This window comes from Neltuma alba, unplaced genomic scaffold, assembly GCF_004799145.2.
Source record: "Neltuma alba isolate B1F8T4 unplaced genomic scaffold, ASM479914v2 tig00004173_pilon, whole genome shotgun sequence".
Taxonomy (NCBI): Eukaryota; Viridiplantae; Streptophyta; class Magnoliopsida; order Fabales; family Fabaceae; genus Neltuma; species Neltuma alba.
This window is the reverse complement of record NW_021633592.1, coordinates 1-22668: the sequence shown is the minus strand read 5'-3', so window position 1 is coordinate 22668 and position 22668 is coordinate 1. Positions and strand designations below refer to the sequence as shown.

Sequence of the window (22668 nt, the reverse complement as noted above, 5' to 3'; positions counted from 1 at the left end):
ATCCATATAAATGGTGTGTATTTCCTTGTGAGTTGAAAATAAATGTATCTATAATTCGTGTCCATATGTTATATTGTGGTTGTATGAAACTGTGGTTGATGGCGTAAAAGAAGTGTGGAAATGGTATTTTGATGGGGAACCAATTTCGGTATTCATCAGTTTGATGAATATTTTAAGCTCATCATATCAGTATTGTTTATATTTTATTTGGATGGTTCATATTTAATTTTTTTATTCTTATTTATTCAAAATAATTTTTTTAATATGTATAGAATTTAAAAGAGATAATCTATTAACTATCATTTTTTAAAAAATAGATTTTTCTATTAAAAAATAATTAATTAAAAATTTTAAATATGAACTGCTCAAATCAAATATAAATAGTCTAGATCTTATGAGTTTACGGTGCTCACCAAGATGATAACCACTGAAACTGGTTCCATGTTGATGGTGTAAATAGTTGTTCTTGTCTATAGTTTGATAATAATTATTTTCCGGACAATGATAATTATTAATTACCATATAAAAAAATCAGAGTAATACACTAGCCTCTTCTTTATTCAAATCTAAATCACAGACGTCTCTCTTTTATTTTAAAAATCTATATGAATTTTTCTTTGAAATCAAATTACATAAACATTTTCTTAAAGCAAATTCACAATGGCAATGATTGACATACTCATGATGATGATCTACATACCCATATTGATGAACCTATTCATATCGAAGACAATAGGCATATTCATATCATCATTCATCAGCATATTCATTTTGACCATAGTGATACGTTCCTCATATTTGTAGCTTTGGAAACTTTTATAATCACGTCGATGCTAAATATGTTGGGATGGAGTGCCATATTCATCGACACTTCCTACACAGACATCCTCTATAACCCATATTTGCAACTAAGTAGCATGGTGAATAGAGATAATAAAGCCAATTATTCTAAAGGTTTTAGAGTTTATGTCGCATTTGGCTAGCGGCTATGGAGTGTTTTAGAGTTAGGATGTATTTGGATGCAGTGGAAGAGAAGTCGGTGCGTGAATGTAAATTTAGGAGAAAGAAGTTTTCAAAGAGAAGTAATTGACTTCTCATTATGATGAAAGATTCAGATTACAGTGAGCACTAATTTTGGTTTTATAATTCAACCGGGTAACTAGATGTTGTTAAGTAAACTAAGCAAACTCCTTGATAAGAACTAGGATTAGGCCCAATACTTTGGGCCATTACAATGATAGACAGTGTGTTGGATCTTGTTTTTTACTTTTGTTTATGCCTCGGCCATATCACCACCTGCGTTGCTTTTGCCGGCATTTGAATGTAGCAACGCGGGGCCCTCGCTTCGCGAAGACTCCCTTGTGATTCTATCTGCTTCTGCTGGAATTTAGAAGCGTGGCACATGCTTTGGAAGAGATGGAGATGCCATAGCCACAGCCCCAGCTAGTGTCACTGTAAAAAAACAGCTTATTACTGATGAAAAATTATTCTGTCACTATTAGCGATGGAAATAAAATTTCGTCACTAAATTCTGTGGCTAATCCGTTAAAAAATCCTCTAGTAAATATTTAGCGATAGAATTAGCGACAATAAGTTTTTGATCGGAAATTTGTCACTGATTCTGTCAAAAATTTTAATTATAAAATTTTAGTAACGGAATTAGAGGCGGAAAAATTTTGCCGCTAATTTTCATCACTAATTTCATTGCTAAATTGTTTGTCAACAAAATTTTCATCACTAATTTTGTCGTTAATTTTAAATTTTATTATTTTAGACTATAATCTTATAACAATTTATATAATAACATAATTAAGAATATATTGATTTAAATATATTTTCAATTGTAAAATAAGTTGATGTATTTGTGGAGTTGGTTTTAATGAAGATATTATTATCATGTATCTCATCATTAGATACATACTAAGAATAGGAAGACAATTTCTTGGAAAACTTGTTCACATTTCATTAAAATCAATTCCTCTTGATTATTAATAATAATTAAATAAATATCATAAGAATATTAATAATTTTATTATGCAAATTTATATAATGAAGAAATGGTTATATTATGTATACAATATATTGAAAGATGTAATATGTGATAGAAATTAAAAACCAAAAAATGAATTTATATGAACACCTTAATTTTTGAATTTTGAAATTCATGATATAATTAATATCCAAGATATAGATTGATTTTGGTTTTCAACGCAAAAACAAATGGTATATAGAAAAAAATTTAAGAAAATAAATTATATAAGATACATATATAAGTAGGAGAATGTTGTTTATGATAATTTATTCAAATCATTTAGTTTTGTGTATAGAATGATCTATTAGATTTTATTATGGTAGCTATCTTTTGAATAACAAGATTTTCTTACTAATTATAAATGGTTTTCATCAAATATATAAAACACATATAGATAATATAATATAATATAATACATATATAATTAAATTATATATCTTATCAATGTTAATTAAAAAATTAATTTTAAAAATATATTTATAAAAAATTATTTAGTATTTAAAATTCAAAATTAGGGTCATTGAAAATTAATATTAGATCCAAAAAAAATTTTCTAAAAAGATAAAATATTATGAAAGAAATAGTAAGACAAATATTTAAAAATTATTTTGTCACAAAAATAGTTGTGATTAAAATTATCTTATAATTTATTTTTAGTTTTTAATAATATATATGTGTATATATAATTGCTTGTGTAAGAGAATATTATATATATATATATATATATAATTTTGCATAATAAATCAGAAAGTTTATTACAGCTCAACTGGCAAAGCCGCGCGCAAGGCAGCATGCAAGGTGGCAACATGTGATAGGCAGAGGTGAGATGGCAACTGATGGAGGCGCCATGTGGCATTTTAATTTTTTTTAAAAATTAGATTAGCAACAAAAAAAGTCCGTCACTAGTCCGTCAATAATCCAATTAATGATAGAAGAATTAGTGACTAAACAAATTCCCTCGCTAATACGATTCCGTTGCTAAATAAAAATTGTTACTGAATTCTGTCGCTAATCATATGTTTTTTTTGTAGTGTGCCTTCAGTTGATGTGCTTTAGTCAAGCATCACACTACCTTCGATTCCTACTACTCATTTTAAGATTAATCCAACTGTTATCATGCTGATACAAACGCTTCAATTTGAAGGCAAAAAAACAAAGGATCCTTTTGAGCACATAAGAGAATTTTTACAGTTGCACCTGACTTTTAAGATCAATGGAGTATTTAATGATGTAATATACCTTTGATTATTTCTATTTTCATTGAAGGAAAGTGCTAAGGCGTGGCTGAAGAATCTCCTCCTAGGTCGTATCAGAGCCTGGCTTTGATACCATGCACGAATATAAATTTAGGAGAAAGATGTGTTCAAAGAGAACTGATTAACTTATTATTATGATGAAAGACTCATATTAAAATGCACAATAGTTCTGGTTTTATAAGTCAACCGAGTTACACTACAAAAAAAACAAGGGATTAGTGATAAAATTTAGTGATGGAATAAATAGCGACAGAATTTTATTCCATCACCGATCTATGTCAAATTTCATCACTAAAATTAGTGATGAAATTTAGTGATGGAAAAATTTTGTCATTAATTTAGTGACCAAATAAAATTCCATCACTAAATTAGCGACAGATTAGTGACAAAACTTTATTTCGTCACTAAATTTCATTACTAATCTAGCACTAATTCTGTTGTAAAAGGATTGGGGGTGAAAATTAGTGATGGAATTGTTCCATCATTATTTTCATGACTAATCCATCACTAACTTCTACCACAAAACATTTTGTCACAAGATTCGTGATGAAAGTTGCTATTTCATCACTATAAAAATAGAAAAATTATTTTTTAATATTTATTATTAAAATAAAAATATCATATATGATAATTTTTCAAAAACATACCAAAATATAAAAATACAAGTATTATAAATAAAACTAAAAAAATAATATACTTATTATTTTATTAAATATTTGAATAAAAATATTAATAATTAGTTATTTTTAATAAAATACAAAAATTAAATTGAAATAAAAATAATATATTTGATTTTATATATAATATTTATTATATGTATTTATTTGTCATCAGAAATATTATATATTTATTTATTTTTGCTTAAACTTAACTAGCAAAGGCTTCAGCACATGCACAAGAGGTTCTGGGCTCGAACCACCACTCCTTCACAAATTGGCTCAATTTGTGACATGGCAATGACATGGACAAGGTGGCAACATGATAGCTTATAATAATGGACGTATGGTGATGACGTGTACAAGGGGATGATGTGGTGGCATGAGAGAGAGAGGACGTGGTGAGGTGGTGGTCACGAACACATGGCAATGATATGGATAGGGCTGTTCACGGGACGGATCGGGACCGGGACATGCCCATCCTAGTTCCGTCCCGATGAACAGTAATGGGACAAAAAATCTATCCCGTGTCCCGGCCCGTCCTGGGGTTGTCCCGGTCTCGGTCGGGACGGGACGGAACGGGACGGGATCGGGGACTTCCCGAATATTTTTTATTTTTTTAAATTTTTTAATAAATCTGATTTTTTTAATTATATTTTTTTGGACTTAAACCTTATAAAAACATCTTTTTATTTTCTTTTTTATTTGTTTGGCCACTCTTAAACAAAAACTCAAAATATTACATATAATAGTCATTAAAAACTCTAAACAAAAGCTTTTAACACAATAAAAACTTGATAAAAATTCTAATCATCAATAATCTCAAATCATTAACAAATATAAAAACTCTAAAGAAATATATCCATAGTTCCATAGTTCCATACAATAGTTTCAAATCTTAAAAAAATATGAAAAAAAAATATTATATAAATAGGATAAAAATTAAAAAATTAAAAAAAAAAAAGGAACCAAGACAGGACCGGGACGGGTTCCGGTCTTATTAGGACGGGACGGATCCGTCCCGTCCCAATAAGACCAGAACCGGAATGGGCCAATCGGGACGGGCCGGCCTTGAACGCCCCTAGATATAGACAAGGGGATAATGTGGTGGCGTGGGAGAGAGAGGAGGTGATGAGGTGATGGTTGCCACATGGTATTTTAAATTTACAGAATAAAAAAAATTTTAGCAACGGATTAGTGACGAAAATTTCATCCCTAATTTGTGATGAAATTTTCATACAAATCCAGTACTATTTTGTGATAAGATTTTCATTAGATATCCGTCACTAAATGACGATGGATTAGGGACAAAAAATTTTTGTCACTAATTTTGAATTTCATCACTAAATAATTAGTGATGATGGAATTAGTGATTAAAAAAATTTCATCACTAACTAAATTTCGTCACTAGTCCATCGTTAATTTTGACTACGTATAAAAATTTCATCACTAATTTGCTGTTTTTTTTTGTAGTGTAACTAGATGCTGTTAAGTAACACAAATTGGGCCTAGGGCCCAGTATTCTGGCCCATTACATTAATAGTGGGAACCAGGCTTTGATGCTAATTGATGCAGGAAATAAAAAGGGAAAGAGAGAAAAGAGAGAAAGAGAAGGAGAGGAGAGAGACTAGAGGAGAGAGGATAACAAGATAGGAGAGGGAAACTAGACAAATAGAGGGAAAAGGGAAAAACTCAATATTCAATATTATTCAATTCTTAATCAAAAGTCTATAAAGTAAATATGCTCTGAGTTGCTATTTATAGGCATCAAGCTAACCCTAGAAATTAATAACAAACCATTCTAGAATTTCAAAATTAAATGCAAGTAACAATTGATACTAAATAACTGAAATACCTAAAAAATTTAATTAATTATTACTCCATATCCCATCAGGCCTCCATTATGAAATATTTCCAAGCCCCATGTATTGTAAGCTCAATACTTTATAATTACTTTCTCACATAGGAGCCAACAAGAATTGGTTCAGTTAGTAATGGGTTAATTCATAACCTATAAAATAGTGAGTTCGAATCTAATTGTTATTGTGAATACCTAGTTGGTAGGCGATTTGTAAGTATATGATGGCACGAAAGCTCTTAAAAATGGGAGATTGTAAGTTCTATTTCGCTTGTAATTTTATATTGTTAGTGTCTCCCCTTTAATTTGAAAAAAAGGAAGAAAACTTTTTGTCAAGAAATTCTTTTAGAGCAAATGGAATCATTGCCGTTGATTCTACTCAGTCTTTTGTCATGATTTGAAGTTTTTGCACTGCATGATGATGTATTTTTCTCTATTTTTTGCCTTTTTCTTCTTCAGCTAAAATACTATAATTATGTACCTTATCTTTTAGCTGTTAATACGATTTTGTTTATTACAAAAAGAATGCAACATATCGCTTACCACACAAGTTACCCTTGGCGGCTGCTTTAGGAAACGATCGGCTCATGCTGATAGTTTTAAATCCCAAGCTGTGGTCCGCAATTTTTTATTTTATTTTATTTTAGCTGATTTTTTTTGTCAGTAGTTCGTATCCATTTTCAGTGGGTGAAAAACGGCGGAAATATAGAAAGCATTCTTATCTTTTTGGACTTCGGCTCTTTATGTGTACATTGCAATATGTGTGTATATATACCCATAAGAAAAAAATGTGCAATATATTGCGGACCGTACAAGCTAAGTTACAATTGGCGCCGGCTTTGGGAATCGATCGGTTCATGCTGATAGTTTTTTTCATTTTATATATATATATATATATATATATATTTTCTCATCTCATAGTTTTTGCCAATAGCTCGTCAAATTTCAGTGGGTGAACAGCAACAGCAGCAAGATAGAAAGCATTCTTATCTTCTTTTTCGACTTCAGCTTTTTATGTGTTCATTGAAATGTGTGTGTATATATGTATACATATACCCAAAAGGGGGGGGGGGGACAACTCAGAGTGATCCATCCAAGTCCGTCCATCTTCAGGAAAAGCGTCGTTTAGTAGTAACAAAGCCATCAACAATCTTCCATGGAGAAAAAGAACCCTTGCATAGCCATGGTTCCATCTCCAGGCTTTAGCCTTCTCCAACCACTCATCGAGTTCTCAAAACGACTCGTCGTTTTCTACCCTCACTTCCACATCACCTTCTTCATCCCCACACTTGGCCCTCCCTCTCCTGCTGCACATTCCATCTTCCAATCTCTCTTTTTACCACAAATAGAATTCATTATTCTCCCACATATCAATATGGAAGACTTCAAAGCTAATAATAACGACCCAGTAACTCAAATGCATCTCACTGTGACTCTCTCTCTTCCTTCTCTTCGTCGTGAGTTAAGCTCATTTATTAGTTCTCGAACTCATCATCTTGTTGCAATGGTTGCTGATTTGTTCTCAGTAGATGCGTTAGAAATAGCAAAGGAACTCAACATCAAGTCATATGTTTTTCATTCTTCATCTGTTACTTCGCTATCTTTCTTCCTGCGTCTTCCAGAGCTTGATGAGGATCACGAGACGGTTTCCACAGGTTTTCGAGAGTTATCACAACCTCTGAAACTTCCAGGTCGCAAAACTTTTATCTGAACCAATTTAGATATGGATGTAATGAATTTATATATTATTTTTTAAAAAAAGAGATAACTTTGTGTTTGTGTCTGTGCGTCCCTTTTTTAACGCTCTGGTAACATTTTGAAAGATATTCTTTGTTTCTTGTATGCTTTGGTTACCTTTTGACCTTGACGTGCCAAGGCAAATAAAATGTGTGTATATATATAATTTGTCTTTATAATTCAATGGTATTAGCCATGACTTGATTGTTCAACAAATTTCAAAACATAAAATCACATAGATAGTGATCGTATGTTAAGTAATATGTACTTAACAGTGATAAATTTAGTTTCATATGGTAATCATTTTTGTTATTTTTTCTATGAAAGAGTAAACAACTTGCGTCATTATGTTGGCCATATAAATTAAAAGAAATTTCAAAAAGTGAACTTATATTGGGATTGGGAATTAGTGTAAAGGGGTATTTGTAGTGGTTTTTTAAAAGTGTTTTATGATTATCAAAATAAGTTTGTGAGAAAATTTTTATCTCAACTTGTATAAAAATGACTAATGATTTTATAGTCTAATTTTATAGTCTAATGACATGAAAACTGAGGTTATAGGTTCAATTAATCTCAGACTGTACGTTAGTGCCCATCCTCTAATTCAGGAAAAAAAAAAAAAATCCTGTAGGTTGTGTGGCTTTTCAAGGCAAGGATCTTCCACGCCCGGTTCAAGAAAGATCGAGTGACTCCTACAAAACATTCCTTCATGCAAGCAAACGACTCCGTTTTGCAGATGGTATCATAGTGAATAGCTTCCAAGATCTAGAACGAGAGGCAATAGAAGCTTTGCAGGAAAGCAATAATAAATACCCTTTTCTTCATCCAGTAGGACCCATTTTGCAGACAACCTCAACTATTATAAACAAGTCGAACTTAGAATGTTTAACTTGGTTGGGAAATCAGCCACAAAACTCAGTTCTATATGTCTCTTTTGGTAGCGGCGGAACACTTTCACATGACCAACTTCATGAGCTAGCCTTAGGATTACAGATGAGTGGCCACAAGTTCTTATGGGTCTTGAGGGCCCCAAGTGCATCTCCTAGTTCAGCTTATTTGAGTGCACAAAAGGAGAACCCATTTGACTACTTGCCAAAAGGGTTTCTAGAGAGAACCAAGGGTCAAGGCTTTGTGGTCCCATCATGGGCCCCACAAATCGAAGTTTTGAGCCATGAATCAACTGGTGGGTTCTTGACACATTGTGGTTGGAACTCCATACTTGAGGCTATGGTCTATGGCAAGCCAATGATTGCGTGGCCACTATTTGCAGAGCAGAGAATGAATGCAGTTATGTTAGTTGAGCAGTTTAAGGTTGCAGTGAGGCCGAAAGGTGATGAGAATTATAAGAATGGGATTGTAATGAGAGAGGAAGTTGCTAGGGTTGTGAGGATTGTAATGGAAGGTGAAGAAGGCAGAGAACTTCAAACAAGAATTCGAGTGTTTAAAGAAACTGCTGCTAAAGCCACTAGTGAAGAAGGAACTTCTACGAGGATGCTTTCTAACTTAGCGTTTGAATGAAAAAGATTTGAGTAACATTAGTTTTTCCTTCATCAGTGAGTTATCTTATCCTAATAGGTTTTCTACAGAATAATTTTGTGTATCTATATATTCAAATCCTACAAAATGTGTTCCTTTTCTTTATTTGATGACTCTTCGGACTATGTGAGGACTCAATTCCATATGAAAATTGGCAAGCTAACAATGCAGAGACATCAATTTAAGGAACAGATTATGGAAATATGCTAGAATTAACGTTAATAAAATATAACATTAATTATTTAATTCTAGAATATTTCCACACAGATAAAATGAATAAATAAATGATAATAAAAGAAAACCATACCTCATACATTCTCATTGGACGATCGAACTCAAATTCTTATAGCTTTCAAAAAAATCAGAGAGAGAGAGAGAGAGAGAGAGAAACATACTCAGAAATAAACCGTGGAATATATATATTGACGAGGCAAAATACCCATCTAATCAACATCTTTGATCTTCCTGATCTCTTGTTCGTGTCCAAGCTATCACAATATATATAACAGTTTTATATTCGTATATGTTAATGAAGAACATAAGAGTTCCTAAATGATATAGGAATCGATTTACTGGACTTTCCTTTTCCGACCCATACAGATGTAACGCACTTTTCTCATATTCTAATACTTGACAGGAAATTAACAAAACGAAGCATAACAAGCACGAAAATGAAGCCATAGAATTAACATTAAAAACCAGAGGGAGTATTGATGAAGGGAGTATAGTGACTAAGGCTAGATTTGAATACCGAAAAGGCCAGTGTACTGCCGTGGAAATTGAAAAGACGTTGGATAAGTAAGCTCTAAACTACGCCTTTTGATTTTTTTTTTGGTCATTTATTTTTTGGTAAGACATGAATAAAATTTAGACAAGTTGGATCTCAAGGAGTTTTTTGGGCCAGAATATGCCTTCACGCTCATACAACGCTTACAGAAATATTTACAGATTGTCTACAAACAAGGTCCTCACATCAGCAACAGAATTGAAACTCATGGCCTTGTGAGTTATAAGTCAATTTCTTATCAACTGGACCAACTCTTGTTGGCTTATCATTTTCATTCTTTCTGTTATTTTTTTAAAACTCTTCAGGTTTTTCTTTTCCTTCTTTTTTCCTTCCAAAACGTTTTTTATTTTTTTTCCAATATCGTTTATTTTTTACTTTTTTCAATATAATTATTATCTCATTTTTGCCATTAATACTGTTTGTTATCACTTCATATTTTTTATCCTAATAAATTATATTTCGGATAAATTTCTTCTCCGCCAGTTACTTACATGATAAGTCTCAATTATCATAAAATAATTTGTTCCTAATATTACTTAAATCTTAAAAACTAAAATTAGTGTCATAAGTTGGGGTGGCATTTTTTTCCCCTATGGGGGCAAGCTAAAAAGGTTCAATACATATTGCAGTGCATGAAAAGAATTATAGAAATGAATGAATTGTAATACTCCTCTGGTTCTTATAGGACTTGATTGAAGAGTTGATGTTGGTCCTATATGTAAGACTTACTTCATATATTTATCAATTTTTTATAAATTAATTTTCTTAATATTTCCTTAACAATAATCAAGTAAAATAGATAGAAAGGAAACTAGGAAAATTTTTAGGGTATTTTAGGGGAAAAAAATCATATTAACTAATTTAATTAACATCCTTAATCTATCAAAATTAATTAATTATGTATTATATTAAGGATCCGAGAAGTATCATTTATAAGGAACACATGCAAAGTGTGCAAAGTGAACGAAAGAGACTTATGAGTATGACACATCTAATGAATAATTTATGTGGGTCTCATATTTTATCTCTCACTGCTTGGTCGGTAAAACTTTGAATCTGCATCATCCATATTTCTATATACAAAAAATTTAGCTAAAAAGATCTTATAAAAACGCATCAAAAGAACTCCATATTCCATCACTTAGAAAAGTGTGTTCTAGTTTCCAGTTTCCAAAGCTCCCAAGCTATCACTCTTCCAATGGAGAGAAAGAGCTCTTGCATAGCCATGGTTCCTGCTCCAGGCTTTAGCCATCTCCTTCCACTTATTGAGTTCTCAAAACGACTCGCCGTTCATCAACCTCACTTCCACATCACCTTCTTCATCCCTACACTTGGCCCTCCTTCTCCAGCTACGATTTCCATCTTCGAATCTATCCCACCACAAATAGACTTTACTATTCTTCCACAAATCAACACGGAAGACCTCAAAGCTCAAGACACAGAAACACAAATTTACAACACTGTCACACTCTCTCTTCCATCTCTTCGTCATGCTTTGAGTTCATTCTATTCTGCAACTCATCACCTCGTGGCTATGGTTGTTGATTACTTCTCAATGGAAGCAATAGACATAGCAAAAGAACTCAAGGTCAAGTCATATCTTTTATTTCCTTGTTCAACAACTTTACTGTGTTTCTGCCTCCATTTTCCAGAGCTTGATGAGGATCACGAGATGGTTCCTACTGGCTTCCGAGACTTGTCACAACCCTTGAAACTTCCAGGTTCCAAAATAAATATATGCTGAATTCTCACACCAAAAGACATCTTTTTTAATTCGGGGCGAAGTATTTCAAGTTGAATTGGGTATTGTGTTAACATCTAAATTTCTGCAGGTTGCATAAGCTTCCAAGGAAGGGATCTTATGGATCCAGTTCAAGAAAGATCCAGTGGAGCTTACAAAACAATCCTTCATGCATGCAAAAAATACTGTTTACTAGATGGGATCTTAGTGAACAGCTTCGTAGATTTGGAACAAGGGGTTGTAACAGCTCTACAAGAAAGTAATCAAAACCACCCTTTGGTTTATCATGTGGGGCCCATTATACAGACAAGAATGACAAACATAAATGAGTCTAATTCAGAGTGTTTAACATGGTTGGGCCATCAGCCACGAAACTCAGTTCTCTATATCTCTTTCGGGAGTGGTGGAACTTTGTCGAAGGACCAGCTTGACGAGCTAGCCTGGGGGCTGGAGATGAGTGGCCACAAGTTCTTGTGGGTCTTGAGGGCTCCAAGTGGAGTGGCCAATTCGGGTTATTTAAGTGCACAAAGGGATGATCCCCTCAGTTACTTGCCCAAGGGATTTTTAGAGAAAACCAATGGCCAAGGGTTTGTGGTCCCATCATGGGCCCCACAGATTGAAGTTCTGAAACACGAATCTACTGGTGGGTTCTTGACTCATTGTGGTTGGAACTCAACACTTGAGGCTATGGTCTATGGCAAGCCAATGATTGTTTGGCCATTATTTGCAGAGCAGAGGATGAACGCAGTGATGCTAACTGAGCAATTTAAGGTTGCAGTGAGGCCAAAAGGTGACGAGAATAAGAATGGGATTGTAATGAGAGAGGAAGCTGCCAGAGTTGTGAAAATAGTAATGGAAGATGATGAAGGCAGAGAACTTCGAAGAAGAATTCAAGTATTTAAAGATTCTGCTGCTAAAGCCCTAAGTGAAGATGGTTCATGTGCAAGAACAATGTCTACTTTAGCACAAGAATGGACAAATTTGAGTAGCAAGTAGAATATGTTTAGTTCAGTTATTTTGCAATTTTTAATGATCATTTTGCTGCCGTTAATAAAATTAAAAAAAAAAAAAAACCAAGTTAGTTTGTGCAGTTCCACGTCAGTACAGTGGTGGTCCGAGCTCTGATGGGGTTTTAAAATTTCAGGACATCTTCCTGTAATATATATCTCGATGGCTGATCATAAAGGTTCCGTACATTATTGCACTGTAAATGCATTAATTATTGCAATAAATAATGCAAGGAGGACAATGACGAATGAACACTACTGTGACCTGTAAGGATTAAAATTGAAGGCCGATGATCCAATTTCATAATATTATTAAATGGGTCGCTGATGTAATTGGTAATGCACTTTTGGGAAATGACACACAAGGACTTTTTTTAAGGGAAATATATATTGACAGAAATTGAGTTCGAAAAAATTTGAGTGGCAGCCAGAAATTTTTACCATCTTTGTCTCCCTTAAGCCCACATCGCAAGTGTGTTTTTCCTTGTAAGTTTAAAATAAAGACATCTATATAACTCATGCTTCCACTGTATTTTTTTCCACTGTATTTTTTAACCGAAGATTCGAACTTACAACATCATGCTTGCATTAAGGACAGTAGGTAGTATATAATGTATGGTGTGGCTATTCTCATTTGTGGAAGATAAGAAACATTATCGTAAATAATTGAATTTCCAACATATCTTGCTCATGTCATTTTCTCGATGGCTAAACACATTCCATGCACATGTAGGAATCTTATTTATTTATATACATATTTATTTTTATTTTTGTCTTACCTTCTCATGCATATATGACAAACTCAATTATTTTTATATATTTTGATATCTTTTATATGGGTTTTGTCAACTTAATTAGTCTTTTTAGCCTTAATTGATTATTAATTGATTTAATTTATTTTATTTTGAATTATTATTTTATAGGGGGCAAAATTGTTATATTTTGGTTTAATTGTGAGTAAGTGATTTTTTGAGGACAATTAATGCTACCTTATTTTTTAATTTTGTTTGCAGGTTTTTAGAAGATTTAAAAATAAAAATGAAAATTAAAAAAATGAAAAAAATATTAAAAAAAATAAAAGAAAAATAAATTTTAAAAAAATATAATAATAAAAGGAGGAGCAAAACGCAACGTTTTGCCCCCCAACCTAATATCTAATAATTGAATCTTCTTCTTCAGGGGAAGCTGGGTGAAGCGGCGCTGAGGGAGAAGACGCGGGCGGCGTGAACAAGACCCCACTAAACCTATTATTCACAAACCCACGAGCGGATACACACAGACAACACGGGCTGACGGCAGAACGCGACACACACGAGCTGGACGGCGCTGAGAAAAAGAAACAGAGAGACAGCAGCGTGAAGGATTAAGCGTGAACAGTATCCTCCATGGAACCTTGTAACAGAGTATTGAATATGGCAGTATTTTTTATGGCAGTCCGTGGCTAGCTTCATTAATCCTCTAATTCAATAATAATGACAGGAGTTTGGATCATCAAAGGGGAGTTTTAGTTGCTTTAATTTCTTGTCTAATAATTGTTTAACAATTCTTAGGTCTTAGGATAGTTATTCTGACTATTAGAAAATTTTGTATTGTTAAATCTGATTATCTGTGAAGATTTTTGTGGCTGGATTATTGTTTAGCATTTAACATTGAGTTGTTTATAGCTTTGATTTCAATTATGATGTTGTGGTTATGACATTTGTATTGATTTTGGAGTTAATATATTGTGATTTTCTGAGGTGGCTTGGAATCTTGGATCATATTGTCTTTTGCTAGCTTTAATTCTATTATTTTGGATTTGAGAATTTTAATTAAGCATTGGTTTTTAGCATCCTTAATTCTATTTTACTATTCTGGTTGCAGTTAGTAAATTAGGATTTTGGGAAAATATTTTGTGACAATTCGAGGTGGCTCGGTTGTTGGATTAAAAGCTTGATTATAATTCTTAATTCATTGTTTTAACTCCCGTATCTTTTGGAGTGAGGATTGCCTGCGTTGTTGAATTGGAGGATTGATTATTATCATTGTTACTTGTGTGTCTCATTTTCATTTCTTTCATCTTCATTTATTTCAATCATTTTTTATATAAAAATAACAAAAAAAATATTTTAATTTAAGTTTAATTCAAGGCATTTAGTTAGCAATTCTTCAAAATCAAAATCTTTTTTTATAGTTTAGATTACTTGCATTTATTTACTAGGGTTTAATTTCGTTTTCGGCTCCTCAAAGTGAAACGACCCGAGTTTTGCACTATATTGCATTAATTCGGTTAATTTTTAGAGTAACTCCAAAGCGACAAATTAAGGGCAAGTTAACATCAATATAGCATCATATGCAATTCCGAAGCATTTTAAAATTATGAAGTGTGAAAAATATTAGGCTTAATACAAATTTTGATCCTTTAAGTTTGTCCTCATTTTGGTTTTGGTTTTTTAAGTTTCAAACTATAAATTTTGATCCTTTAATTTTCTTTCTACTTAAAGTATTAATTCCTATAATTTAATAAAAATTAGATTATTTTGTCCCTTAAGAGACCAAAATCTATGCTCTGACACTCTATGGGCTAAAAGCAAAATTTATCCAAACTCGAGGGACCAAAAATTGTATATATGTGTACACTCAAATTTCAGAGAAATCTCCATCATATATATTTCTGCTTTCCCTCCACTTTAGATTTTTTGTCGGTGAAAGCTCGAAATGCATCATCAACTATATTAACATACAAAGAGAAAAAATGATTCTTTTCTATTTAAACATGTGAACAAAAAGAAAGATAAAAAACTAAAAAAAAAAAAGCCTATAAAAAGCCATCAATAGAAATGCATCCATCATTACGAAAAGTGTGGTCTATTTGCCAATTTCCCCAAGATCCCAAGTTACATCACTCTCCCATGGAGAAAAAGAAGCCTTGCATTGCCATGGTTCCAGCTCCAGGCTTCAGCCACCTCCTTCCGCTTATCGAGCTCTCAAAACAACTTGTCGTTCGTCACCTTCACTTCCACATCGCCTTCTTCATCCCCACGCTTGGCCCTCCTTCTCCAACTATGAATTCCATCTTGGAATCTCTCCCACCAAACATAGACTTCACTATTCTTCCACATATCAACTTGGAAGACATCAAAGCTGAAGACCCAGTAACACAAATTTATCGCACTGTCACACTCTCTCTTCCATCACTCCGTCATGCTTTGAGCTCTTTCGGTTCTCCAACTCATCGTCTTGTTGCTATGGTTGTTGATATGTTCTCAACAGATGCAATAGACTTGGCAAAAGAACTCAAACTCAAATCCTATGTTTTCTTTCCTTCACCAACAACTTTTCTGTCTTTCTTGCTCCATTTTCCAGAGCTTGATGAAGATCACGAGATGGTTCCTACTGGGTTCCGAGATTTGTCACAACCCTTGAAACTTCCAGGTTGCCAATTTTTTTTTGTTTTTTAATAACATACGAAGTCACTTAAATTTATGTTGAATTGAAGATTGCATTGACATCGATCTAAAAATTTCTGTAGGTTGCATAAGCTTTCAAGGCAAGGATCTCCCAGAACCATTTCAAGAAAGATCGAGTGAAGCTTATAAAACAGTCCTTCATGGATGCAAAAAAGTTTCTTTGCTAGATGGAATCTTAGTGAACAGCTTCGTAGATCTGGAACGAGAGGTACTAACAACTCTACAAGAAAGTAATAAAAACTGGCCCTTGGTTTATGCTGTGGGGCCTATTATACAGACAAGATCGACAAACATAAATGAATCTAATTCAGAGTGTTTAACATGGCTGGAAAATCAGCCACGAAACTCAGTTCTATACATCTCTTTTGGGAGTGGTGGAACATTATCACAAGAGCAGCTTGATGAGTTGGCCTTTGGGTTAGAGATGAGTGGCCACAAGTTTTTGTGGGTCTTGAGGGCTCCCAGTGGAGTGGCCAATTCGGCTTATTTGAGTGCACAAAAGGAGGAGCCCCTCCACTTCTTGCCCAAAGGGTTTCTAGAGAGAACCAAAGGTCAAGGCTTTGTGGTCCCATCCTGGGCCCCACAAATTGAAGTTCTGAGACATAAATCTACCGGTGGATTCTTGACTCATTGTGGTTGGAACTCAACGCTCGAGGCTATCGTCTATGGCAAACCAATGGTCGTGTGGCCATTATTTGCAGAGCAGAGGATGAATTCCTTGATGCTAACTGAGCAATTTAAGGTTGCATTGAGGCCGAAAGGTGACGGGAATAAGAATGGTATTGTAACGAGAGAGGAAGTTGCAAGAGTTGTGAAAATATTAATGGAAGATGATGAAGGCAGAGAACTTCGAAGAAAAATTCAAGTGTTTAAAGACGCTGCTGCTAAAACTCTTAGTGAAGAGGGTTCATCTACGATAACGATGTCTATTTTAGCACGGGAGTGGACAAATTTGAGTAGCAAGTAGGATATGTTTGTTTACTTCAGTTATTTGGCAATTTTTGATGTATAACAACCCATTATTGATGTTGTGCATTTCCTTTATTCGCAAAAAGAAAAAAAAGGCAAAGAAAATTTGTGCATTTCCACGTCAGTGGTGGTCCCAGCTCTGATGGGGTTTTAAAATTTCAGTACGTCTTCAGCATTTATCCTGATGGTGACCGATCATATGGGTTCCATATGTACATTATTGCCCTGCACATGCATTATTATTGCATGCAATAATGACGGGGGTACACTGACGAGTGAATAGTACCGTGCACGGTAAGGATTAAAATTGAAGAATGATCCAATTTCTTAATTAAATGGGTCCATGTTACAATTGGCAATACGCTTTTGGGAAATGACACAAGGATTTTTTTTTTAAGGGAAATATATTGACTTGAGCGGGAAGTAGAAATATTTCGGTAGAAATATTTCGGGCATGTTTGGGTGACTTTCAAAATCATGGTTTTGAAGGCAAAACCATGGTTTGGGTGGAATGTCACCCAAACAGCATTAGTTTTGATGTCATAATCTAAAACCATCTTTTGGGCCAAAACTATGGTCTTGGAATCCAAAACCATGGTTTCAGGAGAAGTGAATCCATTCTGTTTTTGGCTCAAATTGGAAAGTATGATTATGCCTGTCAGAGTAGATCTCAACAATAATATAACTTTAACATCTCTCAATTAATTTTTATAAACATATTAATCTTATATTTTATAAATATATATACACATATTAATTATTCATTAATTATATTATCTTATGTATTATTAATTATGTTGGTAAAAATATATTATTAACCATTTTATTCCTTCAAATTAAAATATATCATAAAATCTATCTTTTATGTAATTATCATATTAATTTATGTCTTTTTTAGTAATTTGCATATATAAAAAGTGCTTCTGATAACAACTATCTAGACACTCTCACTTCTCGGAATCACTTTTTCACAAAATCTATTCTTCATAAAATTTATTCTCTCCAAAATCTATTCTTCAGAAGTTATTCTCCAAACCATGATTTGGTTTTATCTAAACACTCATCAGAGTTGTGTGCATGTCTCTTAAACCCAAGAAATAACTAAGTATTTTTATGTAAGTAGAAATAAAAATTTTTTTTTGCATGTATACTTCAAACACTGTAAAATTACTTCTAAAAAGTTAATCTAAACATCCCTTAAAATAAAGATATCTATAATTCGAGCTTGCATACATATGACAATAGTATGAAATTTTTGTGGACTTCCCCCCCAATGCTCACGTATATATTACTATATCTGATTCTTAATATAATTACTAGTTAATTAATTTCAGTAAATTAAAGTTAATTATTTGTAACAAATAGATATTGTCTTTCCTAAAATACCCTTGTTAATCATGTATATTATTAGCTAAAACTACCACTTGATGTATGTAACTACTAGAAGGACTATCTTAGAAAAAATAGATAAATATGAGAGATAAAACGAATTAGGATCTCATATTTAAGACCAAATTAAATATCAAACTAACTTTTATATTAAGCACTGGAGGTAATATATCCTTTATGGAGAGTTTAAACTTACAGCATTACACTAAAAAAAAAAAAAAAAATCTTAAGGAAGACATTTGGTGCTCTTTGGGTTTGTCCATAACTAGTGTATGACATTATCTCGTACACAAGCCACATATGTAACTAAGGGGGTTTTTGGATACCTCAATAATCACTTTTCAGAAGTACTATTTCACAAATTGAGACAAACTCTTTCACATATTTACTTCGTATATCGTAAAAGCACTTCTGAAACCATGGTTTTCATCTTACTCAAACACCTCTAAATCATGAAATTACAACCTCGTCAGTTACCACATAGACTCATAAACCATATTTGTTCCCGCGTTCCCTTTTAGACTAGAAAGATATGAACATTATTAGTTCCCGCATAATCTTCTTTATATATACTATTTACAAAGCCAGAAGTCTCACAAGTATCAATGCTCACAATGGAGAGAAATAATAATCCTTGCATCGCCATGGTTCCTTCTCCAGGCTTAGCCACTTTGTTCTTCTTGTTGAGTTTTCAAAAAACGACTTGTCGTTCACCACCAATTGAGGAATCACAGTTGCAAATTCAGCCTGATTAACTCTGAGTACATGCTTGCTTTTTTTTTTTTTTTTTGACCGGAGAGTACATGCTTGCTTTCAAGCATATCTGTGCCTCCAATGTGACGACCCGTTACCTGTGAGCTCATGAACTTGTAAGAAGATGCCGCTCTTATACTGTTTTTATTGGCTGGCAGTGATAAAGTTTATGCTTGAAATGAATCTTATTAAAAAAAAAAAAAAAAGAACCTTAACAAGATCAAAGGTATCCCATAGTATGATAAACTATCTTTTTTATTTTTTATTTTGACCAAGGAATATAATAAACTATCTGTGTTGTATGTGTAATTGACTTTAAGTAACGCAGATTCTTTGTTCTAATCGTTGGAAATCATTCTAGTAATTGATTTTAGTTGATATCATTCTTAGAAAAAAAATGTGAGTTTGTTTTAATCTATGATTGGAATATTAAGCTATGTGCATTTGTTTTTTGCCGACAACATTGTCATTTTTAATAAGTTTTTTTTTATTTTGAATAATTTATTTGTAACAGGTGAAATGATACTTGTTATTAATTGTAATTAAAATATCATATTTTTTTAATTATTTTGTGAAAATTTGCACAAATTAAAACCTCCATATACGTACAAGATTTACCTAAATAATATAGAAGACTAATTACAATTCCTTTTCCTAAAAAAAATAATACGAATCATCTCAATAATTTTATATATGTTCTCTTGAAATGATTAAATGTAGGCCAACACACAAAACTTTCTCCTCCTAAACATTGAGTCAGTTGTGTATAACTTCCTTAACCTTTAAAATTTTTAATTAAGAAACCCTAATACTTCATGTTTTGATAAAATTTTAAACTAGTGACCCTAATATTTTATGTTTAGCTACTGTTAAAATTAACGATTTTGGTTATGACGAATTTTTATTTTTAAATTATATGCCATTTCAATTAAAAATTAACATTAAGCATTTGATATGTAATTTTAACTATTGTGATAATCAGAACTAACATTGATATACAACACCCTAAACGAGAGAGACCAAGCTGATAATGTTTGATGTATGACAGCCTAAATAATGTTTCATGCATTGGAGATAGAGAGGCCAGAAAATTGATATTTAATACTACTTCTAGTATTTTATTGAAGGGAATTTGGAAGGATTCTCGTAGCCCTATTTATATAAGAAACAGCGATCTTTTGTCTGGATTATTTATTAAAATTTCCCCTTTTATTTTCACTATAAAGATGTATTTATTAATGAGGCCAATTGTAAAAGCCTCCAATCAATTATCGAATGAGGGTATTTTTTTTAAATAAATTTATACGTCTGATATATTTATTAATTTCAACTACTTTTAATCGTATTTCTTAATCCTGATAAATAAGTTATTTATCTCTCATAAAAACAATTGGACAGTGTATAGACAATTTAGTCATAACACACTTCATCAAACATTATCATCACGTGATAATGATATCCAGTTGATTATAGTATTTTCAGTTCTTAATATAAGAATTAGATAACTAATTTGTGAATATTAAAAAATTAATTAAGTTAATTATTTATAATAACTAGATGTTCCAAGAATACCCTTATCAATCATGTGCATTTAAATTACTTCTTGATAGTAACTCCTTGACACTTGCAATTACCATGGGGATTACTTGAAGGCAAAATGAATAAATATTAGATATAATGTGAATTGGAATCTCATATTAAAAAGATGAGGTAATATGAATATTTTAGCAGATCACAGTAAAGTTATCTTTCTCTTTTGTTTATATTCATAAATGCCACCATCTATATATAGGCAAGAAGACTATATTAAGTAAACCCTATTTTTATCCTCGATTTCTTCCTTGATTAAATACAACATTGTGTAATAACTGCCAGCTGTAGTCAATAATTGCTTATATGTAGTATAATAGATAATGTATCTTTATGTTTTATATATATATATATATATTATTATTATTATTATTATTAACTAGTAGTGTAGAAAGGCACAGATGGATTTTAATTTAGTCCACTAAAGTTTATGTTGTCGGAAGTAGATACCATTATATCACGGGCTGATATTTAACGGAATGCTATTAAAAAATGAATTCATAAGATGACCCAAAAAAAAAAAAATCATAATGAATGTGATCCCACGATATTCTAATATCTTAGCGTGCCCTCTTGCAAACCATCATGTGACTTGTCTGCATAGTTGCATTTACTTGAATTACTTAATGCATATAATAAAGCATAAATCTTTCCCTACTGCTGAAACTATCTTAGTTGAATCTGGTGCTCAATTACGAGAGATTTATCATTTTGGGTTGCATTGATTAATGAAGCTTCCAGCCAGCTAGCAGCAATGGGCGATTCAAGTTCTGGTGAAATTACCTTAGATGTGGCTACTGATGAATCGATTCCCAACCAAATGATGGGAGATATTTCAGAGCAGAAGGAAGAGACCAAGCGTCAGTCTGATTATGTACAGTTTCGTGGCAACGAGAAGATGCATGAACTCATGAAAGGGCAGTTCAGTTCGTCGGTTGAGGATGATATTCCATTTCATACCAACAAGGTACATGTTATCTATTACGAGTTGCACGAGGTGGCTTCTGATGAAAATGCAGATGCAGATAGATTTGTTTATGTACTGGAGCAATTATGTGAAGAAAATAAGGTTGACTTGGCCACCATGTCACTCCCACAAGTGATTCGTTGCTTCATGTTGCAGCCCAACGTGGGAGCGAACAAGTTTTAAGGCTTAATGCTTTTCACCATCCTAAGCTTTTGTACCCGACAAATATGAAAGGCAATACTCCGCTTCATGTTGCAGCAAGAACTAAGAATCTTGTCGGATTAAGAACATTCTCACCATGGAAAAACATTTCATGTTGACTTTTGATGTTGATGAGGAGGAGGAGGCTGTATCTATGGATAACGTAGAGTTTATAATGTTACGCAACAATTATGGGATGACAGCTTTGCACGAAGCTGTTTTGAGCAAGGATTCTTCTGTGGTTTGTTTCCTTCTATCTGTAGATAAGCAAAGTGATATTACCACCTATTGCACATGGAACTACGATTATGGTTGTAAATCGCCAATGTATTTGGCAGCCCCAACAAGCGTTAGGGAAGTTCTTCATCCTCTCTTGGACATTCCAATCCCCTCAGGCAAGGATATTTCAAATGGTGACTCTCCACTTCATGCTGCCGTATCAGAAAAAAATACCTTAAGCATACTCGTGAAATCGTTAACTTCATGTTTGTTTCATTTCTTCCTAGAGATGTTCAATAGTGTCCTGTCCTCGTGTCCTGTCTTTGTCCCAATCATTTTGAGACAAGACAGTCCTATCTCCAAGGTTTTAGAAAGGGACGAAAGCAGGACAGGACAAGATATTTTTGGAACAGGATGGGATGCGAGATGGGGGTGTCCCATCTAGGTCCCATCCCAATATATTTTCTTTGTTTTTAATTGCTACAAATTTATTTTATATCATTGTAATAGCATTTGGTAAT

General features: G+C 32.9%; 3 protein-coding genes across 4 annotated transcripts; all 3 read left to right on the top strand.

Moving 5' to 3' along the window:
- The first annotated feature begins 6932 nt into the window (after positions 1-6932).
- On the top strand, positions 6933-9180 carry LOC114743896 (UDP-glycosyltransferase 72B1-like). Of its 2 annotated transcripts, none has more exons than XM_028932098.1 (2): positions 6933-7493; positions 8171-9180. In XM_028932098.1, exons 1-2 carry the CDS (start codon positions 6959-6961, stop codon positions 9055-9057), a joined length of 1422 nt encoding a protein of 473 aa, XP_028787931.1. In that variant the 5' UTR covers positions 6933-6958; the 3' UTR covers positions 9058-9180. The 2 variants fall into 2 exon arrangements, with proteins under 2 accessions (XP_028787931.1, XP_028787930.1); XM_028932097.1 differs by having other exon boundaries at positions 6933-7496.
- Positions 9181-11041: 1861 nt separating this feature from the next.
- LOC114743893 (hydroquinone glucosyltransferase-like) lies at positions 11042-12617 on the top strand. Its single transcript, XM_028932094.1, has 2 exons — positions 11042-11583; positions 11695-12617. Exons 1-2 carry the CDS (start codon positions 11061-11063, stop codon positions 12597-12599), a joined length of 1428 nt encoding a protein of 475 aa, XP_028787927.1. The 5' UTR covers positions 11042-11060; the 3' UTR covers positions 12600-12617.
- A 2844-nt stretch (positions 12618-15461) lies between these two features.
- Positions 15462-17029, top strand: LOC114743894 (UDP-glycosyltransferase 72B1-like). The gene is made up of 2 exons (XM_028932095.1): positions 15462-16024; positions 16122-17029. Exons 1-2 carry the CDS (start codon positions 15502-15504, stop codon positions 17024-17026), a joined length of 1428 nt encoding a protein of 475 aa, XP_028787928.1. The 5' UTR covers positions 15462-15501; the 3' UTR covers positions 17027-17029.
- Positions 17030-22668: the final 5639 nt, after the last annotated feature.